The 22,901-nt window shown below is 33.7% G+C and overlaps 1 protein-coding gene across 2 annotated transcripts in view; it reads right to left on the bottom strand.

Moving 5' to 3' along the window:
• Nucleotides 1-22,901, bottom strand: part of vipr1b (vasoactive intestinal peptide receptor 1b) — a 75,272-nt gene that overhangs the window by 32,376 nt on the left and 19,995 nt on the right. For both annotated transcript variants that reach the window (XR_010893738.1, XM_067377310.1), the window contains exon 4: nucleotides 1,134-1,234. Coding sequence is in view for 1 of the 2 variants with exons in the window: in XM_067377310.1 (XP_067233411.1) it covers nucleotides 1,134-1,234 (101 nt within the window). In the remaining variant the exon portion in view is untranslated. The remainder of the gene's footprint in view (nucleotides 1-1,133; nucleotides 1,235-22,901) is intronic.

Raw genomic sequence — 22,901 nt, forward strand, 5'->3', positions numbered from 1 at the left:
TAAATATATGCACTGTATTAGACTATATTCATTATATTTTACTTAACCTGTTAGTGATGTCTTGATTAGTACACAGCCACTGTGTAATGATTATATTTCAACAATTAACTGGAGTAAAAACATCATTTTATAAATAGATGCAAAAACTGCCTTATGCACAGTTTAAAGGTTTGCAAACAATTTGTTATTTGAGTATGTATTATATCACTAACCTATTCTGTCTAAAAATAAATAGCAATTAAATGTAATAGTTTGGGCTCTGTTGTTAATTATAACCTTTATTTTTATAGTATTGTGCAAGTAAGGGCTCCCTGTATAGTTTACAGCATTAGAACAGATATTTAACCTTAAGAAAATTTTAATTATAATTGAATTTATTTAAACACAGAGACACATTTGTTCAAAAAAGTTTAATAATAAAAAAGCAATTTTATATTTAGTTTTCTGCCCCCTGCTGTACCGAACCGTGACTTCAAAATCGAGGTATGTACCGAACCTATAGTTTTGTGTACCGTTACACCCCTAATTATTTATTTGATTATTTAAATATCCTGTTTAAAAATAAGAAAATTGACATGCTATGGTTGAAATGGTTTTCTGTCTAGCATTTTATCTCTCAAAAGGATGGATATCATTTAAAAAATGTGGAAATTAGCATATTTAAAAAAATTACATGATTTTGTTCTCTTTTTTCTTTGTCTTCTTAATAGCTCCCATTCACTGTAGTAGAGTGTAAAGTGATCTTTTTCTTGTAAACAGTTTCCAGCATTTCAGTAATAAAAGTGTCCATTTAAAATGTGTGCACATTACTGTGAAACACAACAGTTACCATATGGTGCTTGGCAGTGGTCAAAAAAGCATTTAGACAATGACTTTTGAATTAATCCCTTCTTGTAAACTTAGAAATGTGGATTCAGATGGCATTTAAATTAACACATTACCTTGGTATTCATCAAGACTAGTAAGTAATTCAACCAGGAATTTTTACGCAGATGGTTGGAGAAAAAAAAAAACTGGGATGGCAATACAAATGACTTGACTAGCCCCTATACTGTAAATGTTCAAATTACCTTACGTCCCCATGAGAAACAATTACTCTTTGAAAAGAGCTTTTGTAAACAATTTGTACTTACATCGTCAATAGTGCCATTCAGATTATAGCCACAATACACTGCGATTTCCATCGGGTCCATCTCAGTCCAGCCATCAGCAGTGCAAGTCTTTGAGAGGTTACCTGTGTGAAAAATGTAAAGGTCATTAACCTCAAGATACACATGCTGGCTGCTCTATTTAGAAGCTGCATCTGTTTATTACTCTTTTGACTTTAACTAAAACAAAGTGAGCCCTGAGAGCTGGCGTCCTGGAGTGAGTCCACACAAAGTTAAATGGCATTGTGGAATAAAGCAGAGAAATGCTGGGCCACGTCACCCCTCTCGCTGAGGTGTTTCTTGGCACTTCTCAATGCACAGTGGCCCACTGAATGCAAAACTCTGCATCCAATCAATACGCAATGAGACCCAGCTGAGCACTGTGATTCAGTGAGAGTACTGTTTTGATCTATGCTGTGTACAAATTTAAATAATGAATTATTGAGATGCTTGGGAAAGAAAATCTTTTTTAGGTCATAAGATTTAAACAGAGTTAGGGAAGTAGTTAAGCTACAGTCAAAATACTGTTTGAAAAGGTAGTTAACTGCATTATAAGTTTTGAACAAAATTAGCAAACAACATTGAAGTTACTTAAGGGACAATTACGTTCTGTTTACGTTTTTTTTTTTTTTTTTTTTTTTTACATGTATGTTCTGTTTAGTTCCTGTTATGTCTGCCTGAGTTTTTAGTTTTTTTTTCATTTGTAAATCATTATTCATTCTGTTCAGCTGTTCCTGTTTAGTTCCCTCATTACTCTTCTGAGTTGTCCTTAGTTCTTTGTCATGTATCGTCTTTGAATTAAGTTATTGTTATCTGATTCTCCTGAGTTCTTCTGTAATTTCCTAAGTGTGATATTAAAGACTGTTGTTATACTTCCTGTACACTACTTTACCACAGCCACCAAGTAACATTCAACTTTTTTTAATATGTTTTGTAATTTAATCAGAGCCAGAAAAATTAGCCAGACAGTTTTAAACTTAAGCTGATAAATTTATACTAAATACAACAAAAACATCCTAATTTACACAACCAAGTCAAAAACAGTACATATACTATGGATATTTAAATTTGTCAATCATTTTTTAAAATCTGTTCATTTACATGAATCATTCAACATGACCAATTCACAAGAATGACTCAGGCTTTCCAATGCTACATATGAGAGAGAGAACTGAATCAGACTTTCCAACTTTATATATGAGAGGTAGAACCATTTAGGATGAATTGTTCACTAGAATTAATCACATTTTAGCCACACATTTGTAAGGGATCATCTGTTTCTATGTGTTATTAAAACTTTGAGTTTGTTCAGTTCGAAATCAACATACACTATGGCTGCGTCTGAAAACTTGTTGCCTTGCTGCCTTTCAGGCAATGACTTTGTAGGCAGCGTTTAGGCATGAAGGTACCTCGCAAAACTGATTTCAGACAATCGATTCAATTTTTTTTTTTTTTTTTTTTTTTTAAACTTTCAGATGCAGCCTATGGAGACTGTCCTTCTCCAAAAAAACGACCCTATAGGTTTTTTCTTATTATGACCTATATTTACATTTTAATAAAAATAAAAATAATGACAGTCTTGTTACGTCATCATGAAATGACGTATGAGCATCGTTACCAATCAAAATGCGTGTTTATTTAAATGCAATGTGTGGACTTTTAACACGGTCCCTTACCCACCATTTGTCCTATATCCATTTAGCAAAACTCTTTTTTTTATTAACGACTACACCTACCCCATCCCTAAACCTACCCTTAGTGATTTATAGTACATATTCACTTTATGAGCACATGCGTTCCCTGGGAATCGAATCCACGATCGTATGATCACATGATTGCATATAGTTGTATATTGCAATGTTCTACCAATTGAGCACGAAACCCGAAATATGACGCAGATAAAAGTTAAAATTAAAGTGTCCCGTTGTCGATAGGGACACAACTTTAGTAAACGTTCCTATGGGTCATATTTCAGGGAAGTGACAAACAACCTATATGGCCGTATTGTTGGCCTATGAGACTTAAAAACATTTAAGATGAATTGATTCATTAGAACAATCTGAATTTCCAATTCTACATTTGGGAGAGAATAATTTAGGATGAATTGATTCACTAGAAAGATCAGACATTCCAACTACACATAATGGCTGCGTCCCAATTCAGAGGCTGCATCCTTTGAAGGCCACATTCGAAGGCTGATTGCGTCACCATGGCGTGACGAAGTCTGTCCCAATTCGAAGGTTCCTTCAAATGCGGCCTCCAAATGCATCCTTCGTTTCCCGTGAAATGAAGTATACAACAGATGGATCCTTCACAGCCTTGCCTACCCCAGAATTCATTGTGCACCAGTGACACAATAATTTGTTTAGAGAAATTGCCGAATTACACTTTTAAACATAATTATTGGATTTCAAATTACCTAAATATCTAATAATACAAATGTAAAAATAAAAAAGACTTACATATTGCACTAGATACTCATTGAAAAAAAAGTTTGTTACTGGAAAAGCTATAGTACTTTGAAAACAGCTGAACTACTGTTACACTACTGACAAACTGAATTGAGACTAATAAACTACTGTTCAAATGATTATGAGATAATTTACCTTGAATTATACCACAATCTATGACTCAATTAAGAGCCTTTTATATAAGAATAAGGGAGACATTCAAGGACTAGGTACGGGTATCCCATTACAATGATGCATTTAGAGACAGAATTGTCTTATGGTCCACAGATTTTGAAAAATATGATGTATGCTTCAGGAGGAAGGACACTTAATTCCTCCTCAGTGAATTCATAGCGGATCCTGTGTTACAATGTCACATATTGATCCAAAACAAGCCAATCAATTTTACTCAGGCTTGAATTAAAAAGACTGTAGGTGCATGAGTCCGTGTGTTTTTTCTTCAATGCGCTTGTTTTGTGAACACTGAATGAATGAAAAAAAGCAATGCAGTTTCATAACATTACAAAATGGACATTGAATAGAGGCATACAACAGAGCTCTGAAATGAAAAACATACTTTTTAAAAAAACAACAAATTATTTTCCAAAAAGAACAAATGCCAGCAGAAACAGCTTAAATGCATTAAATCTAGCCACAAAGACCACCTGTGCCTGCCCTTACAGGCAGTGACCTCCATCTAGATATAACAATGAAGTCCACAGCTGAATGAATCATACTGACAGGTAGAATAGAGTATGATGTGTTTTCCAACTGTTGGAAAGACTTATTGGTAAATTAACTTTTTTGGGCCAATTAATGGAATTTTTATTAAATTAAATTTGTATTAAATTTGAAGAAGGTAAAATAAGGGTAATTGATAATAAGGTCTATTTGGCTATTAATTGGCTATTGTTATGTCTAGATTTGTCCAACTGTCAAACATTGGGTAAACAAAATAAATCTGTCATGGCATTGTCAAAAAAACAAAAACAAAAAGCGCTGATCTTTCCAACCCCCAACTATATACAGTGCCTGTGTAAAAATTGGAATAAACCATGGATAACTCCAAGATACAAATATTAAGAAAAGTATATTTTATCTCTCTTTTAATTAAACAAAGATTACATTGTGACATTTTGTCATTAGGCTTTTGTTTCTCTAATAATCTGTTGAGATTTTTATTGTTTCTTTAATATGTATTGATCTGTTTATTTGTCATTTGGAAGATGCACCATAAAAAGTCAATAACTGTAAGTACTAAACAGAGCTTCAGAATGTCAAGGCTACAAAAGCAGGTTGAACATGAAGGTTTCTGTCAGTAAGTTGATTGGCTAATTGGCTCATTAAAAAAAGACAGACCTAAATATTAAATACCAATATTAAATTAATCAACAGATTAATCATCTTTGCAATGATTAATGAAGTGATTATTATGTTTCAATTTTAACTTGTGATTAACAACGATTAAAGTTTTTCTGTTACTGATAATTATACAGTCCATTATAGGCAATAAAATATGACTAAAACAACAGTCTGTAAAACTATAGATCAGTAAAAGTGAAGCTATTGTAACATACAGGACATTATAAACTAAGGGTAATCTGTAGACTACTTAAAACTGCAGATAATTGTTTTGAGGTAGTTGTTGGTTCGTGCAGATTTGGGAAATTCAGTGGTACCTCACTAATCTAGAGATCCTGTTAAAAAAGTGTATAAATTATTTTATTTATTTAAGTATATTTTGTCATCATACCACAACAGTATCATTGAGATACTATTATAGTTTTAATTATTTTTTTTTTTATTTTTATATTTTCTGTTTTAATAAATGAATTTTTATTTAAAGAGTATAGGTAACACACACAGTTTCTGCCAATCTCATGTTACTCTTGAGTACCTGTAGAGTAGTATTGCATCCTTTATATCTCGGAAAAGTCTTTAGTTTTATCATATTTAGAAAAGATAGATATGCTGTACTGAGACTTTCCGAAAAAAGCCAAGCTCCTGGAGGCGTGCCCGCCATCAGTGCCGTGGGCGGGGCTAAACAGTCACAGCTTTTGTGTAGAGATCATCATTATAAATAAAAAGTGAACAAAAAACGTTTGTGTTTTTTACATTTTATGCACTTGCACGCTAACTGCCAACAAAACACAGACATTTGATGCAGTTTTATTCACCGCCCGCGATCCAGTGCCGAACTAGGACTTGTTTACAAAGCATTCATCATTGAAATTCCGGGGAACAAACAAACATACAAACTCTTTTGCTGCCCCAGAAAAACAAACTTCATCCACTGTTTCCTTAAAGCTGGGTTGTTTGGAAAGCTGAAAAAGGTAATCTTTTCCTAAACCAAAAACGCACTCCTTTGGTGACAGGAGCTGAGTCTCATTTTGGAGGCTGCGTCCTCCGGAGGTCACATTTGAAGGCTGCATACGCCATCAAGGATGTCATATTTAAGAAAAAGTAACCTTTATAACATTGACTGAGATTCATTGTGAGGTGTAAAATACTGTAATTTCTTTCTTACTTTGCAATTTAATGTTTTTTTTTCTTAAATGAGACTGCCTCGATGATGTATGCAGCCTTCAAATGCAGCCTTCGAAGGGTGCAGCCCCTGAATTGGGACACAACCATAGTTGAAAAATCTCTTGGCTTCTGTAACCCGAACGAAATGTGTTGATGGGCGTGCTCTTGCTCTGGTTGATCTGTGCATACTTATCAGGGAGAAGTGCCTACACAAGGAATTCCACACTTAATTATGTGATAAAAGGCCATACTTGAAAAAAACTCTCCAAAACTAGTAGTGTATTTGGCACAGAAATACTCCATCATACTGTACGTCCAAATCATGTTTTGAAACTTTGGCCATGTTTAGCATGAGAATGCATTGAGAATGCATTAGGATGAGAATGCATTAAGTAACAAAAAAGTTTTTTATGGTTTAGTGTCAGTTTTATTTTTAGTTAAGTTTTTTTAGCAAACAATCACAAGAGAAGCTGTCAGAACATTATCAGAACAGACAAGATAAAAAAAATATATATTTTTCTTTGCAAAATTGTCTGAGGTGTGAAAAGCTTATCAGATAATGACATAATAATAAAATGTTGAATGATCCCATCTAAAACAATTTGCCACCTGCTTGAAATCCAGTTGAATTTCGACTTTTAGATGATTTATTTTTCGACATTTTACATGTAATGTATCTTTCAAAATTTTTCAGATGCAAAATCTCATTCCCATAATCCAACAGCACACCACACAACATCTGAATCATTGGAGACACTTTCAGTAATTATTACCCCCCATAAAAAAGCCAATATTTTAACCTTGATATAAATAAATGAATGCATTAATATTAATAGGTACGTCATGCTTAACATTTAGGATTAAGATTCTTTTTCACTTGCTATAAACTAATCCAGCTAATACCTGATGCTACTCCCTGGTTTATATGATATGCATATTGTTGAGATTAACAGAAAGACATGGATTAAAATCTGCTAATTTTAATACATTAATTTTACACAAACATGTTACCAGCACCTGAAAGCTTGTGTAATATTACTGAATGGGATGTTGGCTTTTAGTGTACTCTTGGCTTTTAGTGTAAGCTTTGTTTGTCATGTAAGGTTGACGCCAACCCTCTCGCATTTATCAACGTGCACAAACACCCACATGCAATATATCCATCCTCACACATTATTCTAGTGGACCTCCGGCTTTGTCATAAGCCACAGAGATCCCATGAAGCAAATCCAGAGTGTCACATTAATCCTCGGTATTGAACTACGGACAGACTTTTATCATTCTGAAAAGCCTAATCTGTCCTTTCCCATTCAGAGAGAGCATTGTACTGCATATGCTTTAAATGAAAATCCATTAGAAATGTGTGGGACTTAAGTGAAAGGTATTGCTGCTGAATAGTATTTAAGCAGTATATCAGCACCAGAACAGTATTATATGCAGGATTTTCAAATATTTTTAGCTTCCAAATCATAAGGAGAGTAAATGTTATCATATATCACTTCACAGGAAGTGCAAATTAAGTCAACAGTCACTGCAAACCACAGTACACAAAATTTGGCTACAATAAATGTGTTGAAAAGGTTTTTACCCAAAGTAATTCACCTCATGTTTGGTTTCCACAAAGTTATTTGAAAATATCAATCTCAAGATGCAACATAGGAAAAACATTCATACTGTAAATGAACCCTGAACCATGACCCTTATTTTCATATTAATCATTGCGAACATAAAAATATCTAAATAAATTTCAAGCCTTTAAGTATGACAAAATATGAATTAAAATTCTAATTATTAATAACATTTATAATTATTTTTCATAAATGCACATGTATGCATATATATATTTTTAATGAACTCCGTTTTGATTAATTTGAGTAAAAAGGTGTTTTCTTTAGCAAGAAAGTGGCAAGATGAAAACCACTATTTTCTGTTTCAGACTTTCACATAGCATCTTTTGGATATAAAAACATAAAAAATTCAAATCTACATTTTGATTTTAAAAGGTTTATTATAAAAACGTATTATTTTTTCCCCAAAATGCAATAAATCCATGACACTTTTGTTTTCAAAATGCAATTAATCCATCAATATAAAAGTTATTTTTTAAATTGAAAATACACAACAAAGTAAGTTGATTCACATATATGACAGAGCTTAAACTTTGCCAATATTTATCTTATATACAGGCATTTTACTAAAAATACATTCAGCCGTCGCTCCCAAAATGGTCATCTTGTTAATGTTATAAATTATTTGTCATTACCGATTAAAGAGTATCTGGCGCCACCGCACGGTTAAATAAACACATTTGCCGAGTACATTGGTACTAAAAATGGCTTTTAAATAAGCCTTTAATGTTTACAGTGGGTGGAATGGAGCGCTGTGATTGGTTGAGAGTGGATATATCGCGTTTTGCAGAAAAAGGAGACTGGCGTTTGTCACGTTTTGAAAAGAAAGGGAGAAAACATGACAGAATAACACGACGGATATCACATTTTGCGCAAAATTAATAAATGACTTTTCAATACCGACCAGATACGGTCCGTGTACGTTTTGATAGTTTGTTTTCCAATTTGAAATGAAATACGCAGAAACGAGAAAACGGTCGTTTCCCGTTTTTTCGTTTGTTAAAAAAAAAACGGAAAAAGGAGATTTTGACTCGATTTTCGTTTTTTCGGGTCACGGAGAGAAAACGGAAACACGACTTCAAAACTCGTTTTCCACATGTGGGCGGTCATTACACGCCCCTTTCAGCCGATTGGTCAATCAAATCTGAGCCAGTGACGTCATCTTCAGTTCGTTCAACAAAATAACAGTCCTCTGCCGCTATATCAGTAGATTTCATAAATCGGCTTTCTTCTGTGCAACCTAACGCGTATTTCACAGAAATATGTTTGCACAGATAAAAAAAAGTTTAAAAAACCTACAGTAAATTTAATTAAGTCTGTTTTTAAGCTGGCATTGTGTTTTTAAAATGTAAAATGTAAATGCCTCTACATCTGTTACCAAGCGCATGACATCCTTTGGGCTACTACCACCGATCAATAGGCTATACATAATGATAGACTATTCTCTATTATAGATCAGTGGCTACCGCACTCATTTTTTTTTTTTCTTATTTTAATGTTTTGTTTACATTTTATACATTTAAATTCAATCATTTAGCAGACGCATTCCTTGCAGTAGACTATGCAGTCATATTAGAAAATAGGCTATCCACTAGGTGGCAACACCTAATAACGGTATCACCATCGGGGGGCTTTTTAGTTTTCCTTAGCTTATAAATGGCCATACAGATTTTATCTCTTAAATTAAACACTTTTATGAACACAGTGAACATTATTATATGTCACAGTTTACTTGCTATCCTCACTTTTTCTGTCTTTCCTTCGCTTTTGAATGAATTAGCTATAAATGGCCCTGGGCTGCGTTTCCCAAAAGCATCGTAAGCCTAAGTTGATCGTAAAAACGATCGTACGAGTGATCTTAATATTAAGGTCTGTTTCCCAAAAGCATCGTAACTTAAGTTGCACTTGAAAATGATCGTAGATCTACGAGTGCTCAGGAGTAATCGTTAAGCCCTAAGTGCATCGTAAGAAGACAGAGTTATGAGGTCACCTACAGGACAACCGGCAGATTACACCTTTATTCAAGTGCAATGTGTATAACATAGCTAAGGTTTTGACTGTATTCCTCTTAAATCCTCTTTGTTGTTTAATATGAAAAGAAAACGGAAGAAAATAAAAAAATAAAAATACACATGATGTCATAAATAGTGCTGATAAAACATGTCTGCAATAAAAAAATTGTCTGTACACCTGTAGAAATTGGCTAGATGAAGTACATAATTTGTACTACTGTCACCCTATATACCCTTTATATAGGCTTTATATAGGCCTACCACCCATGGCCTAAAGCTCTATGAAATACTATAGGAGTTCTTCCGTGTTTCTGAAGTGACTGACTTTTTTCAACTATAAACTAAATTTTAAAACATAAACAAGTTTAGATATTAACTTCAAAAACACTGAATCACAGTTTGATTGATTTCACACACACACACACACACACACACACACCACACACACACACACACACACACACACATATACACATATATATACATATATATATATATATATATAAACTATAATTAATTTAAGTTAAATATAGACACTATAGTTAATTTATGTAAGTGAGAATGACAAAATAAAGTAAACTGTGACATATTATGCCCAAAAATTCTTCATACAGTGGACTACCAGTAAAATTGATACAAATTTGGAACCAAAAATTATTCAGACACTTTGACCTGACCATGTTTTGCTAAAGTGTTATTTGAGATCTTGTCATATTTTACTACCATAAAAAAAAAAAAAAAAAAAAAAAAAAAAAAAAAAAACTATAGCGAATAATCTGTAATAATGAATGAAATGTTCAAGGTGTCTGAATAAATTGTGGTTTGACTGTGTGTGTATATATATGAAGACTTCAAATGCAAAAGTCTCTAAGTGCCATCTGAAATTTTCTTATAAAATGAACAGTTTTATCAAGCTTGTAGGCCTATGTTTATGTTCAGTTATTTCACATTAATGGAAAAGAAAATGACCTATTAATTGCCATTAAAGTGAAATTACTGAACCTAAACATACAAGCTTGATAAAAATGCTAATTTTAGAAGAACATTTCAGACGGCACTTATAGGCTTTTGCATCTGAAGTCTTCACATATATATATATATATATATATATATATATATATATATATATATATATATATATATATAGCTTAAAGAAATCGTCTGAAAATTACATCTTTGTTTAGCTCTACCTCCTCCAGAAGAACATTAATTTAATCTTTTTGAAAGGTATCTTTATTTATTTATTCATTTTAAACCACATCAGGTGACGATTATTAGGTTAAACGTTAAAGGATACGATTTTATAAGGTAATATTCAGCACTTGAGAAACGGACAGCGACTCTTAAGTAGCACGTAGAGCGCGTTCTCGCGCGTTCATGTTAAGGGCATTTTTGGGAAACGCACGTGGAATTGCAGCGAGCGTTCGTAACCTCGCACTTAGAAAGCGCTCTTAAGAGCTAAGATACATCGTTATTGGGAAACCCAGCCCTGAACATTTTACTTTCAATTTCGATTTAACGGCTATTGGCGATTCTGCGTCAATTGCTTTAGTGGACAACAGCAAAACAAAAACTCTCGTATATTAAACATTTTTTAACTTTTATTATCTATGTAATTATTTTGTTATCTTTTATCATCTTTGTAATTATTTTATTTTGTAAATATTCGTGGCTTAAACAGCGGGAAAATTTACTGTAGCTATGCAGTTCTGTGGATGTTTTGAAAAACTTAAACTAAACGAAAATTATTGTTGCCTTGTCAATATAATTTCTGTTTTTCCCCCTGACTTTCAACTGGTGCGATCATCGTTTCATTAACCGACAAGATTATATTAAATTGGAATTAAACGAAAATAGAATTGATAAATGTCTGTGAATCATTAAACAAATCCCAGGGGTTTAGTTTTAGCCTACATGAACAAATAGCAGAATAAACAACAGAACATGAGGATTCATCATCATCACGCACCTGCAGCGCTTCTGTGAACGGAGAACAAAGGATTCAATTATATAAAAGGAATAAATAGCCTATGTCTGTGCGCGAAATTTATTTCACTTAAGTAATTAACATATTACCAAAATGAAAGGGGAAAAAATGCGACAATATGAGTGTCGGTTCATTTTTGAGAAGTTCACAGAAAGGAAACAGAGACGGCAGAACATTTCTTTGTTTACGAGCAATGTTTTGTTTTTATTGTGAGCGTACAAAATAATAGGCCTATTTAACCCTTCACAGATTCGAATGGTGTTACATATATTTGACCATAAATGTCTGAGTATTTTAAGTTGTTTCCGCTTTTATAAGAAAATTCAAGTGAACGCGTCGGCGCCTCACGCGCTCACACAACATTAGTTTTAGTAACTTGACATCACAGCCTGTTAACTGTCAAAATAACATACATTCAACCAAATATATAAAAAGTTATACTGCTCATTTTAAGTAGTCTGTGTAGGCTACAATAAAAGCGTTTAAATAATAAATATAGTTTAGCCTCCAAATCGTGAATATTGAAACATTTGGATTTGTGTCAAATTAGAGAGGTAGTTAACGCCGGTTTCTGTTTCAGTTCAGCTTTAAATTAATTCGTTTTGGCTTAACATTTATATATTATTTTTGTCATAGCTAAAATAGCTATGTAGCTGTAATTTTGATCTTTAATGTTTGATCTTTACAGGCTATTCCCTCAATCTTTTAACCAAAGGGTTATTAACATTAGCCTATATTCAGCAGGCAATGTTAGGCTATATAAAATAAATAAACAAAGAGAGATGAGCTATTGTTCGTTTTTCAAAATTGCTTACACTACTTATTTATTGTGAATTATTCTATTTATTCAAAATAGAATAAAATAAAAACTGTACGGTTTTTTTTTGTTTGTTTGTTTGTTTTTTGTTTTTTTAATCTGTGCTTTTCATCCGCTCCTCTGTGTGGGTAGCGCAGTTTCACTATGCATATTAAACTACAAACAGCATTATAACAGTCTGTGTGCTGATTAACATTTCTGAAATAAATATTTCTGTGAAATACGCGTTAGGTTGCACAGAAGAAAGCCGATTTATGACATCTACTGATATAGCGGCAGAGGACTGTTATTTTGTTGAACGAACTGAAGATGACGTCACTGGCTCAGATTTGATTGACCAATCGGCTGAAAGGGGCGTGTAATGACCGCCCACATGTGGAAAACGAGTTTTGAAGTCGTGTTTCCGTTTTCTATCCGTGACCCGAAAAAACGAAAATCGAGTCAAAATCTCGTTTTCCCGGTTTTTTTAACAAACGAAAAAACGGGAAACGACCGTTTTCTCGTTTCTGTGTATTTCATTTCAAATTGGAAAACAAACTATCAAAACGTACACGGACCAGATACAATACTGATTTTGGCGAAAACTCAATTTTTTGAAAATGGCGTTTATTGCGTTTTTGAACCAAACTGTTCATATATATATATATATATATATATATATATATATATATATATATATATATATATATATATATATATATATATATATATATATATGTGTGTATTATTATATATTATTATATTATATTACACAAATCAGTTGTTAATTTTAAACAGTAAATGTATTCAGCATTAGTTGAGAGATTTTTCCTTGAGAAAAATTGACATCCACTGTACCAGATTATATATATATATATATATATATATATATATATATATATATATATATATATATATATATATATATATATATATATATATATAAATGAATGAATTGATAAATGAATCAGAAGGAATCAAAATTGGACTTGAATCAAATTCAAGCCTGTTAATCGAAATCGAATCGAAGCATGAATTGGTGTCAATGTATGCATATATTATATTATATTATATTATATTATATTATATTATATTATATTATATTATATTATATTATATTATATTATATTATATTATATTATATTATATTATATTATTATGTATTTAATAGTTATTGATTTCAATTTATGTATTTTTATGTAAGCAAGTCCACTGATGGCAAGTTGATAGAACCCAAGTGCAGTTTTATCACTGCTTGTACGTAAGGAACGCTGTTTCTGGGTCCAAGCCTCCACTCGTTTCACTTGAGAATGCCATCTTGACGGTCGTTTATGAGCACTATTTATTCATATTAAACATTTAACATTTTAAAAAGTTAATCATTTAAAATACTTACAGTGTACACAACAGTCTCCGTGCTCACAGCGTCACAAACATTAATATTTTAATGATTTATAAAAGATGAGTCACTGTCTGGCCATCTGGAATTTTGGTATGGAGATAAAGGTTATGATTATAATTTTTTGGTAGTATTACACCACATCGTGTGTGTATATTAGCACCGTTTGTTGTTTTCTTGTGGTATGAGATAGAGCGTTTGGACCCAGAAGCAGTGCCGCGTGATGTCAGACTTAACAAGCGAATACTTGGCTTGGCATGGCGTGGCAAACTTGGCTAGAAAAACACCAAACAGTGGTTACACTGACACAATACTAGACAAATACACATGGCAAACATGAGGGCTTAAATACACAGACTACTAATGACTTGACAAGACACACCTTTGAACATGATCAAATAAACCAATGATATATGACATGACAAGGGGAGCACATGGCAGGATCACATGAGAACAAGACACAAGGCTTGTTCGAGATGCATCAGCGCTACACAGACCGATCGGTGTATGACATCAAAGTACCGTGAGAGCGATTCAAAAGCATAAGGAGTCGTATGCTCTCCAAACGCTCTCATGGTACTTTGATGTCATACACCATTCAGTCTGCGCAGCGCCAATGCATCTTGAACAAGCCTACAAACAAGGGAAGCACATGGCAAATAGGAAACATGACTAAGAGAATTTCAAAATAAAACATGAAACAAAAACAAAACGAGACGTCACATTTTATATCATCATAAGATTAAGGGTGCGTTCACACTTGTCATGTTTGGTTCGATTAAAACGAACCCTGGTACAGTTGCTCGGTTAGTGCGGTTCATTTGAACATATGTGAACGCTGCCATCCGGACCCTGGTGCACACCAAACAAACTCTGGTGCGGTTCGAATGATATATGAACGCAACACGGACCAAAGACATGTAATAAAGACATGTGATAAAGACATGTGATAAAATTGCCAATGTGAATGCTAACCGGACCAGGACTACATTTTTTTTTTCTTCTTTGGTCCGGACCAAATGAACCAAACGAACCGAACTACAAGTGTGAACGCACCCTAAGACTGATCCAACTTAGTCTGCCTCAAGTTTGATGACATCGAAATCGAATCGAAATGTGAATTTGCGTCAATATATATACAGTTGAAAGAAAAAGTATGTGAACCACTTGCAGAATCTGTTAAAATGTGAAAAATTTTAACAAAATAAGAGAGATCATACAAAATGTATGTTATTTTTTATTTAGTTCTGTCCTGAGTAAGATATTTCACATAAAAGATGTTTACATATAATCCACAAGACAAAAAATAATAATAAAAAAAAAAAATAGCTGAATTTATTAAAATGACCCTGTTCATATGTGAACCATTGATTCTTAATACTTTGTGTGGTTACCTGGATGATCTACGACTGTTTATTTATTTATTTATTTGTGATGGCTGTTAATGAGTACCTTGTAAATTAAGCTCTGTTCTTCAGAAAAATTCTCCAGGTCCCAAAAATTCTTCAGTTTTCCAGCATCTTTTGCATATTTGAGCCCTTTACAACAGTGACTGAATGATTTTGAGATTTGTGTTTTCATACTGAGGACAACTGAGGGACTCAAACACGACTATTAAAAAAGGTTCAAACATTCACTGATTCTCCAGAAGGAAACACGATGCATTAAGAGTTGGGGGGTGAAAACTTTTGAACAGGATGAAGATGTCCAAATTTTTTATTATTTCGTTTAAATATCTTTTTTTTTTCATTTAGTACTTCCTTTCGGAAGCAATAGAAGATACTTACATGTTTCCTGGAAGACAGATTAAATACAATTTACCTTGATATTTGAATTCGAAAGTCTTCACCCCCCAACTCTTAATGCATCACGTTTCCTTCTGGAAGATCAGTGAATGTTTGAACCTTTTTTGATAGTTATGTTCGAGTCCCCCAATTGTCCTCGGTGTGAAAAGACTGTCACTGCTGTAAAGGGTTCAAATATGCAAAAGATTGTGAAAAACTGAATAATCTGCAGGACCTGGAGGATTTTTCTGAAGAACAGAGCTCAGTTTAACTGCTCAGGACAAACAAGAGACTCATGAACAACCATCACAAAACATAAAAACAGTCGTGGATCATCAGGTAACCACACACAGTATTGAGAATCAATGGTTCACATACTTATGAATGAGGTTATTTTAATAAATTCAGCTATTTTTTTGTCTTGTGGACTGTAAACATATTTTATGTAAAATATCTTACTCAGGACAGTACTAAATAAAAAAAAACATGCATTTTGTATTATATCCCTTATTTTGTTAAAATTATTCACATTTTAACAGATTCTGCAAGTGGTTCACACACTTTTTCTTTTAAATGTAAGTATCTTTACATCATCATAAGACTATGGCTGTTTCTCAATTCCAAGAACGCAGAGAACGGACTTGCGTTCTCGTGGAGTCCGGTCTTGCCAGGCGACCTTGAAAGAACGATCTCGGAAGGACGCGAGGACAGAGAACGCATCATTTGAGAATTGAGATGTGCTACGATCTTGTTGCTCAACTGACCAACTGACCGTCCCAGCATATTATAAGTGGCTAATGCACAGTAAATACAACATAACATCACAAACAAATGTCATAACCTGTTCAAAAAAAATATTTCATATAATTATCTTTTTATTTCACCGCGTGTATTTATGAATATGAGTAGCCTTTGGCTCTTATGCTTTGTCAATGTTAAGATTTTTTTTTATATGTCAATAAAAATACTGCAGGCTTTCTTCAGGTTATCATTTTATTAAAATTAAGCAAAACAAACGGTTTACTTTCACGAGCCGTCACGTATTTGCGAGCTTGTAGCTGGAATCTCTCGAGAACTTCAAAGCTTACAGGCTTCCGTACGTCGACCGCCGCAGCGTCTTCTGGGATTTTTAACGGTTCGATTCCCTCAATTTTGCATTCGATGCATCCTCGATATCAAGAACACATCCGGGTACTTTCATGCGTCCTCCGTTCTTGCGTTCTTGAGTATTGGAATGAACTTTGGTGGTTGATGATGACGTAAAGCAAGAACACAAGGACGCAAGATCGCTGAAGAACGCATATTGAGAAACAGCCTATGACTGGTCTGACCTAGTCTGCTTCAAGTTTGATGACATTGCAATGCAAGGCATTCAAGAAAAAAAATATTTCAGCTGAAGTAAACTTTTACAGATAGTCCCTGCTCAGTTTTTTTAGGGAGCAGTGAACACTTCATATAGGGACCCTGTGAGGTGAGAGTTTATACACTGCTCAGAACATCACAGCTATATATCTGCAAAGCAGGGCTCAGATGGTAACTGTTCTTTTTCATTTAATTGAACTGTTTCTAAAATTAAACTCATCCTATGACAAGGAAGCACCAGAGAGGCTTCACTATTTGCCAGTGGGGAATCATATAAGTTACAGAGTGCATGACTGATCTCTTTTGGAGAAAGATCAATGAATATGATTACATTTATATTCAGCACTCACACGTCTTCACACTCTGCTGCATATGAAACAAGCAGCTCTGTTAGATGATTGAATGAACTAATGATTTGTGATATATACACAGGCGCTTAAAAAAAAGAATCAGGTGTCATACTGTGCCTCGTTAATCAAACATTCATTAATTAAGCTCTCCTGAGAGGATTAAATGACATAACAAGAGTAAGATTAGAGCCTTGTTTAATTAAATGTTGAGGTTGAGGACCTCCATGAATACCTCATAAATACACCTCCATACAGAAACAAACTGTCTGTACTTGAAATACAGGTGATCAAGTGATAAGTAAGAACAGTTTGATACCTTCATTGCTCCATCCCCAAAAATAATGAACACGCTATGTAACACAGTAACAGCTGGTGCATCAGACAGCTCACGCAAGTATGGATGAATCAGCTGTGGCGTATCTTGGTTCTGTGAAACAGCAAAAAAAACAATGCTACTCGCATATCTAGCAGAAACAAAGCAACCTTTTTCAATATTAATGTGGATCCTAGCTCTTGCCTGACCCTTCTTCCAATTATATTCCTCTGACCTTTTCCTTTTTGGTTATATCTCAGCTATCTCTCATTCTTAAGTCTTTCTACAAATCCAAATGGTCCGATCCATACAAACATTTTTTTTTTTTTTTTTTAGCACACAAAGAACAGTCATCTAGCAAATATTCACTAAATTGTCTGTTTAGTTGATTTAAATTTTCAACAGTTTTTCCCAGAAATCCCTTATATTGCACCTTTAAAGAAAATGTAAGCCATTCAAAAATCATATTAAAACCTATAATCACATTAAAATCATATGAAAAAAAACTATGCATTATAATAATACAATTTTTCTTTTTTGCTTAATTTGTAAAAGTACTGCTACAATTAAAAACAATCTGTTCACAAGTGATTGTCACGAATGGTTGTTATAAAGAAGTGCACTATAACAAGGAATCACAAAAAGTACATCCAATAAGGGAACAATAAGGGAACAACAACCAAACATTAACAAAAAAGAACACAGAACTGAGGAAACTAAGGACTTAAATACACAGAAAGAGTAATCTAAAACAGAACAGGTGTAGCGCTAATTATAAACCAAGGAAACTAGGGAACACAAGCAAACAAGAACAGGGAAAACAGAACATTGAAAACTAAACTAAAACTGAAAATACTCATTACAGTGATGTTATTTCTTCACACATTACACATATTTCATCCGAAAAGCTCTTCACTGACACTGCTGTCAACCAAGTTTTTCTAAACTTTAGAAAAAACCAAATTAGAAGCATAATCAAGGGCGTAGATTTGGTTATCTGTCATAACTTTATGGAATTTATGTATAACCATTCATCAAATTCTAACATAACGGAGTGATTCTAAAAAGAAAGAAATTGTTAATATTGAAACCACCAGTAGGTGGCAGCAATTCGACGTTTTAATGAGTGAGCTACTTAAATCGTTCATTCAGCCAATTCGTTCAATAGTCAGATTAATTAAGGAAGAAAACAAACACCGATTTGAATACTTTTGTCATTGATAAGACACTATTGAAAAATGAAGTAACAAAATAGATGGCTGTTTTAGTAATTGGTTACAGTTACACTGATAGTTATGGCTAAATTGCAATGGATTAGCTAGCTAAAATATATGTGGAGTGTACTTAGCTATTACAATGTTTTCATACCTCCTTCTCAGTACATGCTTTATTCTTTTAACGTCCCTCTTTGAACAGAAGTTTAATATAGTCGGCTGGGCAGCGGTTCTCTTCATTTTTTGGTGCTACCCGTGCTCTCCATTCAAACAGTACAGCACCACTCGCGTTGTTTTGGTGAAAGTGTGACGCACATTGGTTGGGCGTTACCAATCGGTTCAATGGAGGGGGGGGGGGGGGTATTTTTTGACTAATTTATTATGACAAACACATATTCGATTATAAACAAAATTATTGTTACCAAATAAATGAATTATACATATTTTAGTATAGATCTACTGTGATTTTCATGTCGAAATATTGGGGGGGTTATCACTGATGGATTTGAATATTGGGGGGGTTAACTACGTCCCTGAGCATAATTATTCAACATTATGGAAATTGTGGCAGCCATTATGCGTAAAAAATGTATATAAATAATTTTCTAACAAATACTGAAATATTTTATGTTATTATTACTATGACTATTTTATGATGTTATTATGATATTATTAAATATTTTATGATATTATTATATATATTAAGTACTTTTTTTGATGGATTTTCAGATTTTAAGATTGGATTTTGTAAAATGGAAAAACAATAATATACATAAAAGGCATTTGAAAAAAATGCAAAATATAAAGTGACCTTACAAAAAGACAAAAGTCTCTAAAAAAAAATCTCTCTCTTTGTTGCTAACAACAATTTATGTTTGAGTTATCAGCATTGGCTCTTATCAATACTTTCAGTCACTCATTTCTCCACTGTTCCTTTAGCCTAGAAATGTCACTGGCATGAAAACTCTCTCACACAGCAGTGATTTTTAACCTCTCTGCTAAGCGAAGGAGCTGCATCTAATATCCAGACTGCTATCCTGGAAACACTATGACAAGACTCGCCTAAAGTTCCATATAACTATTTGTAGGGAACAGCACATTCCGGGGCCCAGTTTAATGGCAGGGCCTCTCTCTAACTGCAACAATGAAGAAAGGTTTGCTACATTTTGGTTGGACATTACACAAATTCAGCTGTTAATATACAAATGAAAGAATGCATGCCAGTCTTTTTCCATTTTGTTTGGACTCTATATGTTTAGAATATTGCCAAAGGTATTCTGGTGGTGGTTTGGAAAGTGAGAAATGCTAAAACTGTAAAGACACTGTATTAACTGTGTGCTTTAGATTATTCAAATGAGTTTCACAGGGGAAAGGAGAGTGCCCCCTCTGATGCCAGCAGCCAAATTACAATCTCCTCCTCATCAGAAAGGGATAAATGTACCCTTTCAAAAGACACTTCTTGTTCTGAGCCTCCGGCCTCCAATGGGGAAGGCAGCAACAGAAACAGATTCCATGCTCTGATTCTACAGCTTGTGAGGCTTGTCCAGTCTGTGAGGAAACAGATATTAAAAAACACTACGTTCAGAGCCTTTGTCCAGCGAGACAGTAACGATTACAACACGTCCCGAGTCTCCATGCCAAGAGACAAAAGCGGATTCGCCAAGTTCTGTGTCTCTGGCCTACAGAGCCAAAAGGCATACTGACACATTTGCAACAAAGTTAGGCTCAGGAGAGCAAACCTTCACTTCAAGGTACCTTAATCTGCATGTTCCAGATTGTTAAGGACCTTCTGCACCTACTTCAGGGCCTCATCTGCGTGTTCCAGATTTTAGGACCCATTTTGGTGCTCCAGGAGATCCGTATCCCACAGAGATTCATGTTTAAGGCTGTTGAAACAGATTCTGGCCCCTTTCCCCACTGCATTGTTACCCAGCACAACCACTGGAAAACATCACCGACATCAGACTGCACACTCGAGCACATGACCGTAAATATCACTTAAACAAACCTATTTACAGAGACTTTGGCATTGTTGTATATTCAATTCACATTCATTTGCATATAGCGCGTTTCATAATACATATAGTTTCAAAGCAGCTTTTCACAAAATGCATGTGTCTACAATACAATTTAGAGTGATCTGTTATCAGAGGTGACTGTCCAAGTAATGTATTTCAGAAAAGTACATACTGTAAACAAATCACACAGTTAGCTAACATCATGTATTAATTTTAGGCAGAAACAATGAGCTCACTGTAATTGTGAATGATTACAATATATAGAAATATATTTTATATGAAAAGCAGTATATGATTTTACATTAAAAGTAATATAACTGATGCTAGTCAGTAACAAATAATCTTTCTTTTTTTTCTTTTTCTTTTTTTTTTCTTTGACGCTTAAGATAACTGCCATAGCCACATCCAGTTTAATCACTAAATCTTATGCACTTTATTCCTTTCTCATTCATGGGATTCATTTAGTAGTGTTGATTTACTCTTGCTTATCTTTTTATTAATAACATTTATCTTTATTTAAAATTTATTTAAAATGTCTTCCTTGTGTTGATAACACAGAAGAGGCTCTACAAGTTAGCCAATATCTCATAAATCCTTCAGATTGGTCAGATGGCAAATTTCCTTTAATCTACATAATTTTTATTTGTCTTTGATTGTTCTTTAATATCATGGTGAAATTCCTGGCTGGTCTCCCTGTTATCTGAGAAGGAATCATCTGACACTTTCACACTCACCTTAAGTGACGTGATCAAAACTCACAGTATTATTTGGTGCCCATATAGACCAAATCCTTACATTTATGGTGCCCATTTTAAGCTTAAATCACTAAAAAAATGAAAGAAAGAAAAATGGCAGAATCTTACATTCTCACAGGTCATTCCTAAAGTGTTCCGGTTTGGAAAATAATTGTCTGAAACTAAGAGCTCCTCAAAGGAGATGTGCTCTCCTTTTCTGGGCTCTTTCATCATTGCAGAAACACTTTACATCCTCCAACACAGAGGCTGTAGTTCCACTATATGGAATCGACATTGGTTTCCTTGTAAACTGTACCTAATGCATATTCTGCATTACACACTGACATTTTTGCAAAACTTAACATACAGCATTGCAGATTTTGATAAATGTTACTACAAAAGAGCAGTTTACAGTGGGATTCAACATTTTGAGATTTCTGGTATAAATAACATTTATTTTGCCTTTACAAATTATCATACAAATTATAATCATAAGAATAATTAGATTTTTTTGACGCTTGACATTTTTTCATTTAAATTTTTGAAACCTAGATTTTCACTAGTGACCTCAGACAAGTATAACACAAAAATAACATGGTATATATTATTTAAAGGATTATTTGTAATGAATGATTATAAAAATAAATAAATATAAATTTATTTTGCACTAAGACATCCATGTATGATAAAATACCTAAAAATGCACTGCAAAAAAAGGGTGTTGTGCAAGTCTGTTAAACCTGGTATTCTGCCAGACTTTTAATGAGTTTAATTAATAGTTTCTGGCGAGATGTGGCTGAGACAGAATGATCAGATAAACAAGCATGACCTAATGGCAGTACATAATCAATGGGTCTGAATTGCCTCCTGATGAATTACCCATTCCATCCACTCAAAGCAGCAGTTCTGCATGTAAAATGTAACCTCCAGTGGTAACATCTGCATTTATATACTAAATATAGATTCCATTGTCTATAAATAGTTTAATGTCTGAAATAATTTTCATCATTCTATGAATTCTGCAAACATGCTATTAATTATGTTGACCACTTGTACATTCACTTGTACACAATTAAGTGCACATTTTAGAGTTACCATTTTCCCAAGCACACCAGTTTGCCTTGAGAAGTCTTATATCAAAGAAACTACTCCAGTGAGCATGTGGGAGTTTCAGATTAGA

The sequence above is a fragment of the Chanodichthys erythropterus genome, chromosome 23 (assembly GCF_024489055.1).
Source record: "Chanodichthys erythropterus isolate Z2021 chromosome 23, ASM2448905v1, whole genome shotgun sequence".
NCBI classification, from domain to species: Eukaryota; Metazoa; Chordata; class Actinopteri; order Cypriniformes; family Xenocyprididae; genus Chanodichthys; species Chanodichthys erythropterus.